This window comes from Penaeus chinensis, chromosome 21, assembly GCF_019202785.1.
Source record: "Penaeus chinensis breed Huanghai No. 1 chromosome 21, ASM1920278v2, whole genome shotgun sequence".
Lineage (NCBI taxonomy): Eukaryota > Metazoa > Arthropoda > Malacostraca > Decapoda > Penaeidae > Penaeus > Penaeus chinensis.
Genome location: NC_061839.1, coordinates 25838881 through 25861695, shown reverse-complemented (window position 1 = coordinate 25861695; position 22815 = coordinate 25838881). Strand labels below are relative to the sequence as shown.

Below are 22815 nucleotides of genomic sequence, written 5' to 3'. Positions count from 1 at the left end.
GGAGGAGGATGTGAACATGAAGGAAGATGAGGAGCAAGAAATCTTTCAAGGTGTTTTCTCCAACATCTAGACTTATTTCTAAGATGCAATGTTCTTAATAAAAAGTGCACACACACACATACACACAAAAAAAGGGAAAAATTCAAATTAAAAGTGGAGCACAAAGGTAAACCAGTCAAGTATAAACAATATCCCAATAAACTCCTACATCTCAGACTACCATCAAATTGAAAGACTTTTAACCAGAAATGAACAATGATCATGGAAATTTTGGTACCTTGAAAAATATACATAAATATACGAACGGAAGACAAAAGTCAACATTTAAATACCATGAAAAAGTTGAGCAATCAGGAACTTTTTTCAATACCTCTTTCAAATGGATTCTCCTTTTAATACACAGTTCATTCATGGATTCCTTATCTCCACAGAAGACACACATATTAGCAACTATAATATACACAGTTAACAGCCAAGCAATGCTAAAGAGTAGACAATGATGTAACAGTGTAACAACGGTAATAGCAATCCATTCCGTACAAGGTCATACTTCTAACCAGTATGAAGTATTTCTATCATTCACGCTATGAAAATACAAGATGCAAAGAAACGAGATCTTTATTTACTGCACTTTACATTTTTAGATCATTTCTATGTCTGATAGTTAATAATTATCAAGTTTATCACAGCCAAGGCTTTCTGTTCAGTTTTATCTATCACATTTGATCTCCATTTCTAAACTCATTAGCCATCACATAAATTGGCTATTAGTATTTGAAAACATCTAAGTTGGTTTACAATAGGTGTAAAAATAGAAGTATATAATTTTGAAAGCTCGCCAGATACTGAAAACAATAAAAGCTTTGAGATATTAGGAACAGTAATGGTATTATGATGAAGTCCAGCAGTAGGTCATTAACACTATGATATCAGGAAATTACCAACTGCAGTTATTTTTTATATAAATGCTACTCATAGGCAATAAAATGCTAAAAAAGGTTTGAAAATCCTATGATAACATCATTACATATCTAGCAATCCAACACTATTATTTAATACCAAATTCTACCACACAGTTGAAATCATAATGCATCTTGTACATGGCAATTAAAATATTGAACTTTGGCTAAACTGCTTATACACATCTCTAACTTACATGCCTGTATAGTTATATGCATATGCAACAGATAGTGGATTCACATTTCAAGACAAGTGTGAGGTAAGTTTTAATCTGTGAATTATATTAAGTTTATGTCACCCAAAAGAATGGCTATTTCAGTTTGAATGTAACTTTGAATGTCACTTTGAGCAGGGGTCTGAGAGTATGAGCTCAAGTCTGACTGTGAATGTCTCATAATGGGAAAGACAGAAACTGAGGAGGGCAATATACACACAAAATAAACACAAAAGACAGAAAAATGATATTTCAACGGTTCTTCCTTCTTTCACCTCCCTGAGGACTGTAACTTCCTAAAGCAAAAAATTCCTATTAAGAAGGCCCTTTTATAAACAGTGTAATTCAGCTGCTTTGTTACTGTATAATCACATTAACCATGATTGAATAATTAAGTCTCTGTAATCATTCTCAATCCTCTTTGGCAGCTCAGCATCTAACAATTTTTAATATTCACAGCTCTAACAATTTTTAATATTCACGGCAAGATCTTTAACAATATATTTATAGTAGACAATAAATACATAAAAACGAAAATTTATCATCACTGCAAATTTCCATTACCCTTTCATAAACATAGAAAATCAAAATTTTCTGGACATGTGCACTTCTTCATTTTACTTTTGTGTAAATTATATTAAAGTATCATTACTTTGTTCTTTTTGGCATGTCTATTTTTTTTATTTTTTTTTACTCATTTCAACTCCTTCCAAAGTACTGTTATCATTTGACACTAATATGTTTCACACTAATATTAATTGTACTGTAAATTAATAAAAAAAAGATAAAAAGATGAATAGTATAACAAAATGTATAATCCAATGGTCGATACGCGGTACTTGTACAAAAATAATATACAATGAGACAGCCAAGTCCACTTGCTTATGCTTAGTTTCAGCCACATTATCCCCATTGTAAATATCATAATAAATATATCAATCTCATTCTAACACAACTTCAACATTGCCTTAGCTAATGAACTCTAACCCTTAATCAAAACCGTATAAAAATACCACAAACGCAGTAATGTACCATACACATGCACCTAGAGAGCTAACCTAAAGGACATTTTAAAAAGGGATGATCTAAGGCTTCTTGAGCAGTAATGCGAGTATCTGGATTGGGATCTAGGAGCCTAATCAACAGGTGGTAAACAAGTGGTGGGTATGCTGCGGCAACAGCATTGCAGTGTCTATCTTCTTTAATCTTAACCTCAATCACCTCCAGGGAGTCTCTTGGCAGCTCTGGCTCAGGCTGCATCTTCTTGCAAGAGGAAGATGGGGTGACAACGATACAGCTACTGTCTGAGGCTGGTGCTCTGGTCTGCTCCTCCTCCTTTGGTGTGGTAGTTGTTGGTCCTTGGGGCTGTACCTGTATCTGCTCCTGTGCTTTTTTACTAATGGCTACAACCTCAGGTTCTGTCCTTGAAGTTGACGAGACACCAACCAATGTACTTCCCTTCCGATGTGCCCCAGGTGTCTTGAGAGGCTGATGTCGTTCCTGGGCCTGTGATCTCTTCTTGCTGGATTGCCCAGATGCATTCTGTGAGGTAGTGGCCTTGGTGGGGGGGATGAGACATACACACATGTCTTGCTGGTAGCAGCTTGGACATGGCTGTGGCAAGGTCTCTTTGTCTGTGTTGATGTTGCTTCTCCTAGAGTTGCTACGAAGAATCTCACAAACTTTCATCAAATCAAGTGGATTTCTGGTTTCTGAGCAAGTAAACAGTTTTCCTGAAAATGTATGAAAATTATAATAATTGTTACAAATGTATTAATGACAATGTAAATATTTGGTAATACTGGTGCCAGTTATAATAATGATAATAGAAAATAATAGCAATATAGACAGATAATATCAAGATTATCATATACTTCCCAAGCTTCTATGGAAATGACCTTTAGGAATTCAGGTATCTAGATTTGTTTTCTTCTCTTATCTCTATAGGTAGACACAGCTAAATCAAGCCTGCTGAAATACTTAACACACTGGTGCTGAATACATGCATCAGTGGCTCCACAAAGACTTAGTCATCAAGGAGTAAATTAATAAGCCTACCTGACCTCACATGATTATCAAATTCTGTGAATTTGCGGGAAATTTTTTATTTATCTATTTTTTCTAATACTATTATTGTTACTGTTAATATTATTATTATTAATTATGCATTTCAGTTGCTAGATCAGGCAAGGTGTCTAGTTGACATGAGGACACTGATCTCATATACTAGAGTGAAGGTCACTTGTAGATTTACATCAACAGTAAGAGAGTACCATGTTTTGGTGCATGGCATCTTCCAGGCAAATAATTTATGTGCTAAAATTCACATTAGCCAATCATAGCATTACATGTCCCATTCTACCACAGGCAATATGCCTGGGCATGTGGGGTGGGCATCATAACATGACATGTATGACAGTTCGCCTAAAGCCACATTCATGTTGGCCGTAACATGAATAATGCACCATCCATGAGCCCCGTGTCATCAATAGGCTAGGAGTTAATGGCGTTATGATTATCATAATATCAAGTGTAATAAAAAAATAATAATAATAATAATAATAACAATAATAATCTTTCTGAAAATCAAGGCAACAGCAGAGATCAGGCAAGCCTAGTAACTGTCTCTTTGGCAACAAAGCAATTCTAGATCCATATATGTGTAAACAACATTACTAAGTTAAAATCAAATACATACATGACCTCTTGATGTCAGAAGGTTAAGATTCAGTTAGTAGAGGATAGATCTAGTCAAGGACACAAAAAAATGTAGGGTATTCAAGAGGCTTGCTAATGGTTCTCTTAGGTTGTTTTGGTCATATTTAATTTGTAACTGCCACTTTCCTAAAGTTTCAAATATCACTTACCCAAATGTGCTGCTGTCTTCTTCATCACTTGCGTTCCAAGTAATGTAGCTATTTCAGCTAAGGTGGAGAGGTCATCAACAGCACGGAAGAATGGGTAACGTCCACTTAGAAGGCACAACAGGATAACACCAACTGACCACATATCAACAGCTTTTTGGGGAAAAAGATGGATGATATTCATAATGAAGATAAATAAAAGGTTTTCCAACAAGACACATACATCTTCATCGTAAGATGCTTTACTGTATAAGACAAACCAGAAACATTTATATATTTCATGATTAATAATACCTATCAGGTAATGCTTGGTGAAATAAGTTGAAGTATTATTAACTAACTCTTGATTTCTTACCAGTTCCTTGATCAGGGTGACGCAGGAGCACTTCAGGAGCCCTAAATCCAGGTGTGCCAGCTCTTGGGGCCACCTGATTTGTTCTTGTAACACACACACTACAGACTCGGGGATGACCATAACACTTACAACTCACTGGCTGCAACATAGCTCCTTTTCGGGTTTGTACCTATAGCAGAAGGAATTCAGGAGTTATATTTCACATTATGGATTGATGCATTGATCACAGATGGTTTCATGTACATGCCATGTCTACTGTAATCTTACTTTATAAGAGATGGCTCAAAAAGTAATTACTAGTCAAAACTTTTTCACCTCTTTCCTTTTCTTTTATTTTCAGAAAGACTTTATTAATTGTTATAATAATCTATTAACAACAACAACAACAACAACAGCAACAGCAACAGCAACAGCAACAGCAACAGCAACAGCAACAGCAACAGCAACAGCAACAGCAACAGCAACAGCAACAGCAACAGCAGCAGCAGCAGCAGCAGCAGCAGCAGCAGCAGCAGCAGCAGCAGCAGCAGCAGCAGCAGCAGCAGCAGCAGCAGCAACAGCAACAGCAACAGCAGCAGCAACAACAACAACAACAACAACAACAACAACAACAACAACAACAACAACAACAACAACAACAACAACAACAACAACAACAACAACAACAACAACAACAACAACAACAACAACAACAACAACAACAACAATATTAATAGCTTTAGAAAAAAAAAGTTTCCCAAAAATTTAATGAATGGGAAAATCAGATAAGGTCACTAGAGCCTAGAAGTTGACTCTTTGCTGCCTGAGCACATATGGAGTATTCTATGTGCAACAAAATTTACAAAAAAAAAAAAAATACTGGGAAGATGTACCCTTCACCAACGAGTTCAAAAAGAATATACTTTACTAGATATAAACTCTGTACAGAACTCTGAAATTAGTACTATAAAAAACAGCAACTGTTTCTAATGAAATCACTTGTCATTTTCATGAATTCAGAATGGCTAAAAAGCACATCTACCCACTTTATTATTCAGACTAAATACTAAGACCACATTCTGTCCAATACATGCAGTATGCAGCATTCCACAAATACTTAAAATCATAAAAAAAAAGACATATCTATTTACCTCTTGTAGCACCCTCACATCCCTGAAGGCAGTAGAAGGTCCTTGCTTTTGCTGAAAAGCTTTGGCAATGCGAGGGACTCTGGCACTAAGAGCTGTAACACTGGACATCTGACGGTGTCGCTGAGTGAAACTTTTACTTGCTAATGATGATTCATTGCTCGTGCTTGATATGTCTCTGATTTCAGCTTTTGCCACTGGGGTTTTATTTGCTGAAAAAAAGTATAAAATGCACATATTCACACTGATAACATTTTCACTGAAATTATTTGTATTTCCCATCAACCCATTAACCAAATATTATGGGGGGACCTTAGCTGTGACAACACAATCACAGCCTCTTCCAAATACCTTGTATTGGAAACCTATCAGTAAGAGCTGGAATTATGTGTTTCCAAGTCAAAACAGGAAGTTCACATACTAACAAAGTAAGTAGAGATGATTGTACATCACATGATGGGACAGCCTTTTCTGAATTGGGCATACTATATATTGCTCCCATATGAAACAAAAACAAACAGCAGCTGAGTCAAGCAGTCGCAGTGATGAACAGTTTGTGAGAAAGTCAAAGTAGCAATAGAAGAAAAGATAATTCCATTTATTTAACCAATAACTTATCTCAGTCGTTTGACACTTTCTCAGCCTCTGTTGGTTCTTGTGTAGAAATGTCATAGTCTCAATGATGGAATCAAGTTTAACCCAATGCCGCCAGGGAAAATGAATAAAAAATGGGGAAAATGCTGTGCTCATTTTCTATCACTTTTGTGAAATGTCTCTGCACATAGATGGCTCTGCTAGTGCTTAGCCACAAAGGAGTCAATTAGTAGACCTTGTGACCTTACCTGATTTGAATTGACTTGAAAAATTTATTTTTTTACTAGTGCTATGAATATCTATGGTGTTATTTTTATTATAAACATTATAATTACTATAATGTTATAAACATTAGTAACAGCAAAATAAGATAACGTAAAATCAAAAGAAAAGGGTAAACGGGCGAGACAGGCAGTACTCGTAACTGGCTCATTGGTGGCTTAGTACAAGTGTAGCCATCTATGTGTAAAAACAATCAAACAAGTAACTCACAGTGGGCATAGCACGTACGTACATGTCATGCCCGTTGGCAATGGGTTAATATCATAATAATGATATCCCATGACTTTGATAATGATGAAAGTACAGTAGAACCATATACAACAGTTATTTCCAAATTCGTAATTGGTATCACTGGTTTTCCTCATATCAATTCTAAGGGTGGCATGTATCTGACCCCACTCCCCCCACCCTGTTATGATACTATTTCAAAACAAAGAAACTCATAGCAAAATGGAAGACCACATTGAAAACTTTGTTATTGCAATTTCTTGTTGTACCTTGTCTAGATGTAACCTCCTGCAAATGTTTAGCTAAGCCCTCAAGCTGAGTGCTTGTGTTGTTCACAGGTGCCGGTTTCCGAGGAGAGCGTCTTAAAACTCTTCCACCCTCTTGTCGCAGGAGTTGATGAGACTGGCCAGAACCCTCAAAGCCTGATATTAACATTAACATAAGGAAACCAATAAGAGAAGAACAGAAGACACTGCGAGAGAGACTATATCCATCCTATAGGTTAACTGACTGTGTATTAGGTATATCAATTCATTCTACAACCTTCCTTTACCTTTGTATATATGTAAGGTCTAAAGTCATTTAACCTGATTAGTGGACAAAGTATTCCAGACAAGTTATATAGCCATTGATCAGAGCAATTATATTTAGCACAGACGCAAGTGACTGTTGAACCAAAGGTTCAAACTTTTTCAATGTTATATAGCCTTTTTGTACATCATAATTTTAATTCCTGCTTACCATTAAAGTCTGGTGACTCTAACCTACGATTAGCTTCTGCATTTCTGGTATGTTTGCTTGGGGAGTCCTACAAATAAAGAAATACTATTAAAAACAAGGACAGTACCTTCAGTTTCAAAAAAAAGGAAAAAAGAAGAAAAAAAATTATATACTATATGTTTATATATATATATATATATATATATATATATATATATATATATATATATATATATATATATATATATATCAGGTAAATCAGATGACACAGGTCTATTATAAATGGATAGTTTGTTTGCAAAAGATATTGGATTCATATCATAAGCAGCTGGTCTAATGAGTGCATAACTGATCAAAATACAATACTAACAGCTTGCTTTTCCAAGGATATTACTCTTACCTGTTGTACATTTGAACTCTGAATCGTAACCTTCCTTGGTGTCCCCATTAACTCAAAATTTTCCTTCTTTGGTGATGGTGCAATGGAACACTGCTTTCTTGGTGAACGACGTAATGCCTAGATGGAGAATGGTTATCAATACAAATGTAAATTAGTCGATGCTTAACACAACTAAATCATCTAATACCAAGTGCCAGATGTTACTTGTAGAGTAAATGCATACTCTTAAACATTCTTACTAAACAACTTCAGTCACATCTAATATGTCTTTTCCCTTTGCAAGTCATAAAATATGCATCCAGTTATGACTAGAAGTACTACATATCATTTGAACTCAACCACACTCATTGGATTATTTACTTTCTATCACTTTAATAAGACTTATGAACTCTTGTGTTATTTGAAGTCAACCATGTGTGAGAAAGAATGAATGCAGAAACCTTATCTTACCATTAGAGTTACTGATAACTTGCAAGTAGTGATAAAACCATGGCTGTTTACATTATTCATTTTATTGTATTGGATATCACAATTAGAAGGAAATGTCTAGGTTTTTTGCAGTCATCTCTTTAAAACCTTTAACCCTCTAAATTATTAATAAGTTGCCACTACAAGTTAACTCTTATACATACAGAAAATCCAATATCCATCAGCATTTCTCCAGGTCAAAAATCTGTTTGCCAAATCCAATATATAGCACTAGTGTTAAGTCTCACATACTCTAATATACAACAGAACTTTAATAACACACTAATCATCAAATGATCACTCTCTGTCTAAAAATTATATGTAGTAATCCTATTATTAAAAAAGACTCACTGTATTAACTCTGTTTGTTGTAGTAGAGAGGATGCTAGACACAGATGTTGATGGAGGTGATCCCTGCCTTGCTCGTTTAACGCTTTTCTCAGCCTCTGTTGGTTCCTGTGTAATGTCACACAGTCTTAATGATGGAATCAAGTTTAATAATGATAACTTAAGACTTTGATAATGATGAAAGTACACTAGAACCATATACAACAAAAATGTACAAATTCATAACTAATATCACTGGTTTTAATCATGGCGAGAAGCATACTTGAAATACAAAGAAATCATATATCAGACAGTGAAAAAAAAATACTAACTCTACAAACTGGACAGTAGCAGGAAGTGATACATAACAAGAATAGGACAAGAAGCTACCCTGTTCTTTAAATTACAAATAAAAACAAGATACAGGTAGTCCTCAATTTATAGTATAGTCTGAATCCATACCATAAAATTAAAATAACATAAAACAAGAAACATTCCCATAAGAAATAACAAATTTAAATGGCTTACATTCCCCAACCTCCTGCCCTTACTTCAGGACACTCAAAATATACAAAAATAACAGAACTTGGTAAAATATAACCCTTTAAAATGATAGACTTGTGTAAATTACTATAATTAAGGACAGCTTGTGAAGCTACTTTAGAGTCAGTTCTTTAATATAATTCTTTTTCATTTAATTTATAAAGATCTTTCACCTTGTGCTGTATTGTCATAAGGCTTATTGGAATAATGTGGGGGGTCATAAACTTAATACATTTTTCCATCAGTTCAATCACAGTGCTACAAGAATAACTTGTGTAGAAGGGAGCAGAGAGCAAAGTTTAAGAAAGAGGTGGAGAGGAGGGGGGGGGGGGGGGAGTGCAAGACACATTTTAAATCCTGAGACTCATTCACCTGCACAAAAAGACTTAACTCAAAAATACAGTCATTTTGAATCATTTGTACTGAAAAAATGAGAGCCATGAAAAAAAAAAAAATCACATTGAAATGAAACAACAAAAACAGGCACCATAAAACAAAGAAAATATGTTACCAAATATGTTATCAAAGAAAATATGCTTGCAATTAAAGAAAAGAATATCACTATAAACTCAAAACTCAAACCAGGTTTTTTAACCTTAAATGGGCTATATTTTGTTAATAACATAAAAACCACTCAAAAGAACACAGACAGAAGAAGAAGAAGAAGAAGAAGAAGAAGACAAAAAAAAAAATAATATACATATATAATAATAAATAGAATAGAACAGAATAAAAAAAAAAAAACCTGAATAAAATAAACAAATAATATAAATTAATAAATGAACTAATAAATAAAACTCACTCCAGGACTGACAACCAGTTTCCTCTTCACTGTCTTGTTGGCAGGATGGTGTGGCGTCTCAACTGTGGGTGGGGTGAGCATCTGGTTCGCAGCCTCTATTCTTGCACGATTTAGTCGCGCCAAGTTGCCATGCATGGCTGATGTCTTTATTTGGCTGACTTCCTGTGCTAAGCCAAAGTCCACCAAGGAGTACCTAAGCCATAAGATTGCATTAACATCAAGAGAAAGCTTTTGAAATTACTGATAAAATACAGCATCTATTCTTAAAGACCACCATCTATCATTCAACCTAAGCCAATTCTAAAATTTACTATTCTTTTATATTTCTTTCTTTCTTATCATGACATCTTACAAATCTATAAAAATAAACATCTGAATCTCTGTAGATGAATTAATACCTGAATCTCTTTCTTGGTAGACACAGGAGATACATCCATCACTATTCTTTAGCACAACATTGTGACCCTGCCTGCACACCACTGTACAAGCAGTGGTAGTATCATGTGCCTAAGTTCTTACACTAAAAGTTAACAAAATAAAGAGTAAACTTACCTCTGTTGTTTTCGGTTGTAGAGAAAGTTGGCCGGTTTGACATCTCGATGTATGATGCCAAAACTGTGCACCCTTCTCAGAGCAATCAGAAGGTTTCTTAGGTAATCCTGTAGCTCTGCTATGGTCAAACAGCCAACATAGTCCTTGAAAAAAATAATAAACTGATAAATAGCATATAGCAATGAGAAAATTAATACTAATAATTCGCTATACTTCTTTTCAATCAAAGATAACAACAAATACCACTTCAGCAGAAATTCACAGTATTACAGGTATTACACTATGTCAACTTAACTATCAACAATTTGTATTATTTCAATAACAAACTTCATTCTATTGGCCAAACTACCACTCTTGGCATTCTTACTATTTTTTTCTTTCTCTCTATACCATCTTTCCTATTATGAGGTTTTCTTCCTTACTTTTCTTTTATACTTAACCCACAGCTGATGGGATGGCAAGAATATAGGCCTTGTTCACTGTGTCTATTTATCTATTAATTGTTTTTACAAGAGATGATTTCCAGATCTTTTTTAATGCTATTAGTATTCTTAACAACAACATAATAACCATAATATCAGTAAAAAATAAGACTATCATCAACATCATATATCAACTGAAAAAAACAGAACAGAACTCACAAAAGCAAACAGCACCATTAGATAGCTATATTTACTTTTTCTTCATGCTGTTACACCAAAGCAATATCTTTCATAATGAGACCTAAAACCCAAAAGTACAATCTGAAATATATGACAGTTATTCATGACAAAATAATCAGATTAATAAAAATGCAATAATGAAAGATATGATCATTACCTTTGCAAGGCGGTAACATATCATCTGCGTCTATTGGTTTGTTAATTTGTCCCACAAGATTATGAAGAGAATTAAAGAGAGATCGTGATAACATTTTACCCCAATGACTACAGGTTCTGTTCTGTCCCCTTTAGTCTTTTTAATTTTGTTCCATACAGATGGCTCCACATGTGCTCAGCTACCAAGGAGTTTATCGGTAGGCCCTAGTGACCGCGCCTGATTTCCAAATAACATTAAAGACAAAAAAATAATACAAATTAAGTTTTCAAAAAATCAAGGAAAAGGGTAAACAGGTGAGATAGGTATGACTAATAACTGACTACCTGGTGACTAAGTATTTGTAGAGCCATCTATGTGTAGAGATAATAGAAGACCTTTTATTACAGTGGGTATGGCATTGTATTCTCGCCATCAGCACCGATTGGGTTAAAGATGGACTACCAGTGTGTTAGGGAATAATTAATTAGATTATGGTGGTGACCCAGATTTGCATACGATTCCAGGATGAAATTCTGGGATTCTTCACCAAACTGTACCTTCATAGAAAAAGGGTTTGCTCACAGTATTTTTTTCACCTAATGTGGCTGACTTTGGTATTTTGATATCATAATAACAATAAGAACAATAAACAAGATTACTACCACACATATAATAATAGAACAAAACATATGCCCTATCCCCCCCATAAAAAAACAAATAAAAAAATAAAAAATAAAAAAACAAATTAAAAATAATAATAATCCAATAGGAAGACTAAGACGGATCACCAAAAATCAACTTACAGCAAAGGAATCGTGTGGGAAGTAAGGCATCACAAGAACAACATGGTTCATTTCCCGGAAGCACATCGTCACCCCCATTACGTTGTCTAAGCCACTGAGGAAGAACGATGCAGATAGGATATCAATTGGGAGTATGAATTACACGTCATCAAGGTTAGCTATGAATTCTATTCTTCATTATCTACTGTCATTGATATGCACAAATATTTCTATAAGCAATGATACAGATTCAATAGTGTTTTATGTAAACATATGGCTAAAAAGGAATATGGATATCAACACAAAAAAAATAGCAATTAGTATGATGTACTCAATGGATATGGAAGAATGAAACTGAGGAAAAGAAAAACGAGATAGAAAATTAGAATTCTTAACGTGAACCAAAAGTAAATGTGGAAGATATGACATTACTCTAAAAGTAAATTTATATTGCATTCCATAAACATGATTTCTGAAAAAGTATTTAAAAAAAGAACTGATACAAGGAATTTTACACACACATATATACAAATATATACATAATATATATATATAAATAAATATATATATATATATATATATATATTAAATATATATACATATACATTTACATATATATACATATACATATATATATGTATGTATATTACATATACATATATAGAAACATATATGTATATGTATATATATATGTATATATATATGTGTGTGTGTATGCACACACACACACACACACACGCACACGCACACGCACACGCACGCGCACACGCACGCGCACACACGCACACACACACACACACACATGTATGTGTATGCGCGTGCATGTGCGTGTGTGTCTATATATATATATATATATATATATATATATATATATATATATACATATACATAAATAAATATACATAATATACAATATATATATATAAATATATATAATTATATACAATATTATATACACAATTATATTTATACATGATTATAATTGTATACATTACTATATATATATATATATCAGTGTATACATCATCATATACATTATTATACACATTAACTAGATAAATAGATAAATATATACAAAAATATATATAAAAATTTATGCATGAATGTATAAATAAATATATATAAATATATATGAAAATGATGACGATGATGCTAATGATGATGACAATATATATCAAAAAGAAAAAAAAATTATATATATATATATATAATCATAATCATAATAATAATAATAATACAGGATGAATAAGTTATGTCAAAAGTGCCACTCTCTGGCTTCAATCTTCTCATGGAAGAAACCTACCCAATCAGCTTGAGACATTTCAGTTCCATGTAGACCCTTGATGGGTGAGACGTAGGTATAATGTGTTTGATAGCAAAGTGATGCCGGCCATTGATGGTGGTGGTGTGTTTGGTGCGAGCCAAGTACACAGAGCTGAACGTGCCATGTCCAATACACTGACTGATAACAAACAGAGACTCTAGCTGAGGCACAGCATCCCGAAGGAGTGCTATATTGTCTTGCTCCTCATCTAGAAAGTCAGAAAGCATGTTGCATTAGATCAAATATAGTTGTAAACAGGTTTTGTAAATGCAAATAAACTTACATGTTGATAAAGATAAATGTGAGCATGAAATCTGATTGTTACAAGCAGTTATGCAGGAAATCCTTTTTCTTAGGATCAAAGGGAAAAACAAAAACCTCAATAAGTAAAGCAAAAATATCTCAGAAACTAAATAATTCTGGATATTGATTTATCTTAAATAATGAGAAAAAAATCAATCCAGAGGTACAACAGGCATACAAGAGTCTATTTCATCCAACACTGATAAAACAAAGGCAGACCAAAATATGGAAAAGGGTTACAAAGAAAAAAAAATCCATTTCAACCCAATCAAAGTGCTGGTTTAAATTCAAAGTGCTGGTGCTCCTGTGCAGATCCAAATTCTTGAAAAATAATGTAGATGCTTAATACAGTATCATACTTGGTGTAAATCAACTACAAGAACATGCATTACTCATTTTCCTTTGAACATAAATTGAAATTTCACTTTATCAGTGTATCTAGTTCTAAAGTAAATAAAGGTTCTTACCTGCTCTGGATGTCGACCCACCAGGGCTAACAACACCCCTAACATCCATGAGTGACACAGACGTGGCTTCCCCTTACACAGCATCAGCCGTCTAGAGAGAAGAACCAGAAGTTACTACCTTGATTTACTGGCACTAACAATCATCCAGTACAGGATTCAAATAATTTACTTAACATTCCAGTTCCAGTGCTTTCCTTAATAGAGATTCTTCATACAGTACCAAGCTAATTCTATGTTACTACAAATTTGACACATCAGTCACTGCATAAAAATATAATGAAAACAGATACAAAAAAATTGTTAAGACAAAAAGTTAAACTAATATAATGAATACAAACACACAATCTATTCTTTAGGCAGTATCACTCAAGATGTGACAATAATGATTCCTGGTAATGAGCTTTCTCCCTTAGCTCATTACAAGATATTTTTTTTCACCTGCTTCTCTTACTGCATTTACTTTCCATATACAAATCTAGAATCAAGGACCACACTGCAAAAGAGAAAAAACTAAGGTAATGCCTAAACTGAACACAGAACAAAACTATGAACGAAATAGAATATCCACAGAAACTGAATGTAAGCTATACACTTCATATTGAAGACAACTTCAGTGACTAAAGCATTCTCTACTGCCTCTATACTTTTGGCATTCCAGAGGAAGGATGACAAAACTCCACCATTTATATTCTTGCAAGACAGAGCTCATAGATGAGCCTTGTGATCTTCTATTAACCCCTTGCCAACGGGTATGAGGTGTAGGTATGTGCTATGCCCACTGTGAGTTACTTGTTTGATTGTTTTTACACATAGATAGCTACACTTGTACTAAGCCACCAATGAGCCAGTTACGAGTACTGCCTGTCTCGCCTGTTTACCCTTTTCTTTGATTTACGTCTTATTTTGCTGTTACTAATGTTAAAAAACATTATAATAATTATAATGTTTATAATAAAAATAACACCATCAATATTCATAGGACTAGTAAAAAATACTTTTTTCCCGCCAATTCATATCAGGTAAGGTCACAAGGTCTACTAATTGACTCCTTTGTGGCTAAGCACAAGCAGAGCCATCTATTGGCAGGCATTTCACAAAAAATATAGAACATAGGCACAGCATTTTCCCCATTTTTTGTTCATTTTCCCCGGCGGCATTGGGTTAAACACAGCAACAGAGATAATTTTAGCTGCTGCATTTTTATCACTCATGTAGAATGGCCCTTACTTTTAGGTGGATACAGTTCAAAATTTAAGATGTATCAAACTTTACATGTCAAGATACTATTTTCTCTCACCCTCTCTATAAAAAAAAGTACCTTCTGTTACAACCATAAGCCTCTTCATTATTTTTGATGAATGTAACCAACCTATCTGAATGATATAGGAGTTACATAAACAGCAAAACCTATTAATGTAGCATATATTTAAAGTGTTCTACATACAATGAAATAAAGACAAATTTCTGTGTTTGTCTATATAGATCTATTCATCCACCTATCTATCTATCAATCTATCTATCTATCTGTCCATCTGTCCTTCCCTTTGTCCATGTATAAGTGAAAGTTCATGGACCAAATTTCAAAATGAAATAGCCCAAGTACACAATGGTCCTATAAAAGAAAACCAAATTAAGTAAGCAAAAGGTGATAAAGAAAAAGCCTGATTTAAAGCCAACTTCAGCAGTAGTGATACTGGCTAGCATTTTCAGTTAATAGAGAATGTTTTAGAGCAAAGTCTAAATCAGGATTACAGCAATTCCAATCACACAAAACAGCTGCATTTCTAACATATGTGCATATGTCGAAATTGGTACCATATCCTTGTGGATGTAGGATATGTAAGCTGTGGGATAAAGTGGTAGCTTAGCCGATTCTTTTTCACCCAACTTTGACCCCAAACCTGATGCTACACAGCTGAGTTAACTGACCAGGCGCTGAGCTGTTACTAAGCAGTTGCAATGCAAGTTCTCTACCCCTCTGCTGTGTCACTACCTAGTATATAGTGATAAAGTACAGCAATACGAGAGCTCAGAAACACCACAAGGATGTTCACAGTGATTATCTCCAAGTTGCATTGTTTCTTTTTCTGTTCCTATTTTCTCCACAGCAGCATTATTTGCAACTGATTACCTTTCTTTTGGGCTTATTTGCTCTCTTCGTAAGACCCTGTAAAGAGGTAGCTCTAAATCATCTCGAAAGGTTTTAACGTTTACATTTCATTCAAATAAGTAGCCTCGTCTTTCTTACTTATTCTCGACTCTGAGCTGCGAAATAAGGTACATTTAATAACTGCATAACATACTTACTAAGAAGCTAAAATATATACAATTACCATAAGCCCTTCAATTATTCATCCTAGAAATCTGACGTAGGCTTTCATCCCAACCAATTAGATTAAAATTGAATTAAGAATTCCTCCTTCCTCACACAAAACTATCTCTACTTATCCTATTCCCACACTTCTCTACCTACATCTACACCCTCTCCATCAAAAATATATCGGATATGACAGCAGGAAGTCGGAATATTTAACCTTGTAAGTTGAAAGCGTCACTCCTGATGCGCGTCGAAGGAAGTCTTTCTTGTACTGCCTCTGTTTACCATCAGAGATCCTGAGTATAACTATACTTGTGTAATATAGGGATCATCATTATAAGGGTCAAATATATGAATAAAAACTATGTAAAAGAGTATAACATATGAATTAGAAGGGTATAATATATGAGTTAAAATTTTGTAAAATGTACTTGATATCTAATAGAGTGGAAAAAAACATAACTCATAATTCATAAAGTCCATAAAATTAGTTTTATTTATTTTTTTATACGCATTATAGGATGTATAATTGTTATAGAAGGTGTGATGGTTTGGTAAAAGTCATATATTTACATTGATTAAAATAACAACAATATCATGTTGATGGTACTATTGATATTGATAACGTTGTTACAAAGATCATGCACTGATTATCATTGTTATTATTACCATTATTATTATCGTTATTATATTGTTACTATCATTATTATTATTATTATTATTATTATTATTATTATTATTATTATAATGATTATTATTATTATTATCATTATTATTATTATTATTATTATCATAATCGTTATTGTTATTATTATTTATTATTATTATCATTATTATTATTATTATTATTATTACTATTATTATTATTGTCATTATTATTATTGTTATTATTATTATCATCATTATATTATTATTATGATTATTATGATTATTATTATTATTATGATTATTATTAACATATTATTATTATTATTATTATCATTATTATTATTATTATTATTACTATTTTTATTATCATTATTATTATTGTTATTATTATTATTATCATTATTATTATTATTATTATTATTATTATTATTATTATTATTATTATTATCATTATCATCATTATTATTATTATTATTATCATTATTATTTTCATTATTATTATTATCATTGTTGTTGTTATTATTATCATTATTATCAATGTTGTTATCTTTACTATTATTGTTATTACCATTATCATCATTATTATTATCATTGTCATTATTCTTATCATTTTTATGACTATTACTATTGTTATTATTACTAATATCATTATCATTAATATCATTGTTATTATTAGCATCACTATTGTTATTATTGTTATCATCTTTATTATTATCATTATCATTATCATTAGCACTTTTATCATCACTGTTGTCATTATTATTATTCTTATTACCGTTATTGTCATCTTTATCATTACCATTATTATTACTATTCCTATTATCATTATTTTCATTATCAGTATTATTATTAATATTATTATTATTTATTATTATTATTATTAGTAGTAGTAGTATTTTTATTGTTATTATCATCATCATTATTGTTATTGCTGCGATTTTTTTATCATTATTGTTTCTATTACCACTGTCATCATAATCATTATTATTATTATTATTATTATTATTGTTATTATTATTATCATTATTATTATTATTACTAGTAGTAGTAGTATCACTATTATAATTATTATTATTAGTAGTAGTATATTGATATTACTGCTATTATCATTACTATTATTATTATTATTATTATTATAATCATTATTACTATTATCACTGGTATTACTAATATTATCGTTTTTGTCATCATTATTATTATCATCAATATTATCATTATTATTGGTATTATTAATATTATCGTTTCTGTTATCATTATTATTATCTGCAATATCATCATGATTGTCATCATTATTATCATCATTATCATTACTATTTCTATCATTATTATTGTTGTTGTCATCATGATCATTATCATTATTACCTTTATTACTAATATTATTTTCATTATTATAATTTTCTTATTAACGTCATAATCGTCATCTGTTATTACAATTATCAATATGATTATTATCATAATTTTTGTGATAACTACTATTATTATCATTTTCTTCATCACTATCATTATCATCATCATCATCATGATTACTATTATTGTAATTAACATTATTCTCAAATCATTACTTTAACGATTTTATAAAATCATTTGAAAATCATTTGAAATAACAAAGAGGATGAGGAGGTTGTACTTCATAACACGGACACAGTATAATAATAATATATCATATCTATGCTCCGTCCTTTCATCTTCCCGGTAATTGCAAATAGATTGTTCATTGGTCCAATGAGAAATGAACAGGGCACGTGGTTTGCGTGTTAATCATACAGATATAACTAATATGAAGATCTACTGACATTTTCAACGTAAAAAAGAAAAAAGAAAAACGACGGTGACTTTCTCTGACCAATCACAGCGTCGATCCAAAGAAGGGGGCGTAGCCAGTGGATGGACGGTCATGGTGATTTTATTTATAAGAAATTTGGGTTGACTGGCACTGCGAAGAGGAAGGTCTTACGCTTCGGTATCAGGAATGAAGGTAAGAGTTAACTACTTCGCTGTAAAATATCGGTATCTGCATTGGTTGTAGTTCTGTATTACTTTACTGTTCTCACTTTCTATAAATGCCTACTGAATTGTGCAGTGATGAGACAAACTACAGTAACTAATATGATCTTTGAAATTGCGTTTTCAGAGACATGTTGATACAAAAATATACATTTTGGGGGAAAAAATAACATGACAGGAAACGTATGTGAGCCAGTTGATTAAAATTTGTAAAGAACATCATATACAGTTTACTCGTGTTTCTTTTTATTTATCTAAATGGAAAGTTTAAGAAATATCAGACGAACTTGTTTTCACTAGAAATTCTATTACCTATCTCAAAGACGTCCTATCTGTTTGCATGTGCAGGTTCTCGTCTTTTCTCGAGTGGCTGCGTGTCTCCTGCTCTTGGTGACCGCGCAATGCTTCCAGAACACCTCTACCCCCACTTCTCCCTCTGCTTCTAGCTCTACCCCCAATTCTACCTCTACTTCTAGCTCTGCTTCTAGCTCTGCTTTTAGCTCTGTTTCAACCTCTACTACCCCTTCTACTCCTTCTTCTAACTCTGCGTCTACATCTACTTCTACTTACCCACATTCAACCCCACCTAATGCTACACAGGAACCTCCAATGGCCTTGACCCCCAACCCTTCCACCTCATCTACCACGACCACTGACCCTTCCACCGCGACCACTGACCCTTCTATCTCATCCATTACGACCACTGACCCTTCAATCTCATCCCTCACGACCACTAACCCTTCCACCACGACCACTGACCCTTCAATCTCATCCACCACGACCACTGACCCTTCAATCTCATCCACCACGACCATTGACCCTTCCACCACATCCACCACGACCACTGACCCTTCCACCACATCCACCACGACCACTGACCCTTCCATCTCATCCACCACGACCACTGACCCTTCAATCTTATCCACCACGACCACTGACCCTTCCACCACAACCACTGACCCTTCAATCTCATCCACCATGACCACTGACCCTTCCACCTCATCCACCACGACCACTGAGCCTTCAATCTCATCCAACACGACCACGGACCCTTCAATCTCATCCACCACGACCACTGACCCTTCCACCTCATCCACCACGACCACTGACCCTTCCACCTCATCCACCACGACCACTGACCCTTCCAACTCATCCACCACGACCACTGACCCTTCAATCTCATCCACCACGACCACTGACCCTTCCACCACCTCCACCAAGACCACTGACCCTTCCATCTCATCCAACACGACCACTGACCCTCCCACCACCTCCACCACGACCACTGACCCTTCCACCACCTCCACCACGACCACTGACCCTTCAACCACCTCAACCACGACCACTGACCCTTCCACCACGACCACTGACCCTTCCACCACGACCACTAACCCTTCCACCACGACCACTGACCCTTCCAACACAACCACTGACCCTTCCACGACGACCACTAACCCTTCCACCACGACCACTGACCCTTCCACCTCAGCCACCACGACCACTGACCCTTCCACCTCATCCACCACGACCACTGACACTTCAATCTCATCCACCACGACCACTGACCCTATCACCACATCCACCACGACCACTGACCCTTCCACCTCATCCACCACGACCACTGACCCTTCAAACTCATCCACCACGACCACTGACCCTTCAATCTCATCCACCACGACCACTGACCCTTCAATTCCATCCACCACGACCACTGACCCTTCCACCTCATCCACCACGACCACTGACCCTTCAATCTCATCCACCACGACCATTGACCCTTCAATCTCATCCACCATGACCACTGACCCTTCAATCTCATCCTTCACGACCATTAACCCTTCAATCTCATCCACCACGACCACTGTCCCTTCCACCTTATCCACCACGACCACTGACCCTTCAATCTCATCCACCACGGCCACTGACCCTTCCACCAAGACCACTGACCCTTCCACCACATCCATCACGACCACTGACCCTTCCACCTCAGCCACCACGACCACTGACCTTTCCACCTTATCCACCACGACTATTGACCCTTCAATCTCATCCACCACGACCTATGACCCTTCCACCAAGACCATTGACCCTTTCATCACATACAACACAACCACTGACCCTTCCACCTCATCCACCACGACCACTGACCCTTCCACCTCATCCACCACGACCACTGACCCTTCCATCTCATCCACCACGACCATTGACCCTTCAATCTCATCCACCACGACCACTGACCCTTCCACCTTATCCACCACGACCACTGACCCTTCCACCGCGACCACTGACCCTTCTATCTCATCCATTACGACCACTGACCCTTCCACCACGACCACTGACCCTTCAATCTCATCCACCATGGCCACTGACCCTTCCACCAAGACCACTGACCCTTCCACCAAGATCACTGACCCTTCCACCTCATCCACCACGATCACTGACCCTTCAATCTCATCCACCACGACCACTGACCCTTCAATCTCATCCGCCACGACCACTGACCTTTCAATCTCATCCACCACGACCACTGACCCTTCCACCACATCCACCACGACCACTGACCCTTCCACCTCATCCACCACGACCACTGACCCTTCCACCTCATCCACCACGACCACTGACCCTTCCACCTCATCCACCACGACCATTGACCCTTCCATCTCATCCACCACGACCACTGACCCTTCAATCTCATCCACCACGACCACTGACCCTTCAATCTCATCCACCACGACCACTGACCCTTCAATCTCATCCACCACGGCCACTGATCCTTCCACCAAGACCACTGACCCTTCCACCAAGACCACTGACCCTTCCACCGAGACCACTGACCCTTCCACCTCATCCACCATGACCACTGACCCTTCAATCTCATCCACCACGACCACTGACCCTTCAATCTCATCCACCACGACCACTGACCCTTCAATCTCATCCACCACGGCCACTGATCCTTCCACCAAGACCACTGACCCTTCCACCAAGACCACTGACCCTTCCACCGAGACCACTGACCCTTCCACCTCATCCACCACGACCACTGACCCTTCCACCTCATCCACCATGACCACTGACCCTTCCACCTCATCCACCATGACCACTGACCCTTCCACCTCATCCATCACGACCACTGACCCTTCAATCTCATCCACCACGACCACTGACCCTTCAATCTCATCCACCACGACCACTGACCCTTCCACCACATCCACCACGACCACTGACCCTTCCACCACATCCACCACGACCACTGACCATTCAATCTCATCCACCACGACCACTGACCCTTCCACCAAGACCACTGACCCTTCCACCACGACCACTGACCTTTCCACCACATCCATCACGACCACTGACCCTTCAATCTCATCCACCACGACCACTGACCCTTCAATCTCATCCACCACGACCACTGACCCTTCCACCACATCCACCACGACCACTGACCCTTCCACCACATCCACTACGACCACTGACCATTCAATCTCATCCACCACGACCACTGACCCTTCCACCAAGACCACTGACCCTTCCACCACGACCACTGACCTTTCCACCACATCCACCACGACCACTGACCCTTCAATTTCATCCGCCACGACCACTGACCTTTCAATCTCATCCACCACGACCACTGACCCTTCCACCACATCCACCACGACCACTGACCCTTCCACCACATCCACCACGACCACTGACCATTCAATTTCATCCACCACGACCACTGACCCTT

At 35.9% G+C, this 22815-nt stretch overlaps 1 protein-coding gene across 3 annotated transcripts; it reads right to left on the bottom strand.

Annotated features, from left to right (window-relative positions):
- Positions 1-600: 600 nt before the first annotated feature.
- Positions 601-16707, bottom strand: LOC125036585 (cell division cycle 7-related protein kinase-like). 3 transcript variants are annotated; one of them, XM_047629302.1, is made up of 14 exons: positions 16645-16707; positions 14111-14201; positions 13320-13548; positions 12038-12131; positions 10437-10579; positions 9885-10077; positions 8564-8668; positions 7745-7861; positions 7366-7432; positions 6894-7046; positions 5524-5732; positions 4394-4562; positions 4042-4191; positions 601-2907 (listed from the first exon to the last, which is right to left on the bottom strand). In XM_047629302.1, exons 2-14 carry the CDS (start codon positions 14157-14159, stop codon positions 2228-2230), a joined length of 2358 nt encoding a protein of 785 aa, XP_047485258.1. In that variant the 5' UTR covers positions 14160-14201; positions 16645-16707; the 3' UTR covers positions 601-2227. The 3 variants fall into 3 exon arrangements, with proteins under 3 accessions (XP_047485258.1, XP_047485259.1, XP_047485260.1); XM_047629303.1 differs by having other exon boundaries at positions 8573-8668; XM_047629304.1 differs by lacking the exon at positions 6894-7046.
- Positions 16708-22815: the final 6108 nt, after the last annotated feature.

Coding starts and splice junctions, on each gene's coding strand:
- LOC125036585 (XM_047629302.1), bottom strand. CDS start 14,159: ATGGATGTTAGGGGTGTTGTTAGCCCTGGTGGGTCGACATCCAGAGCA. Junction 7,862..8,563: donor CAACAAACAGAGTTAATACA/GTGAGTCTTTTT, acceptor TTCTCCATCTAG/GCATTACGTCGTTCACCAAG. Junction 7,433..7,744: donor AGAGTTCAAATGTACAACAG/GTAAGAGTAATA, acceptor CTTTATTTGTAG/GACTCCCCAAGCAAACATAC.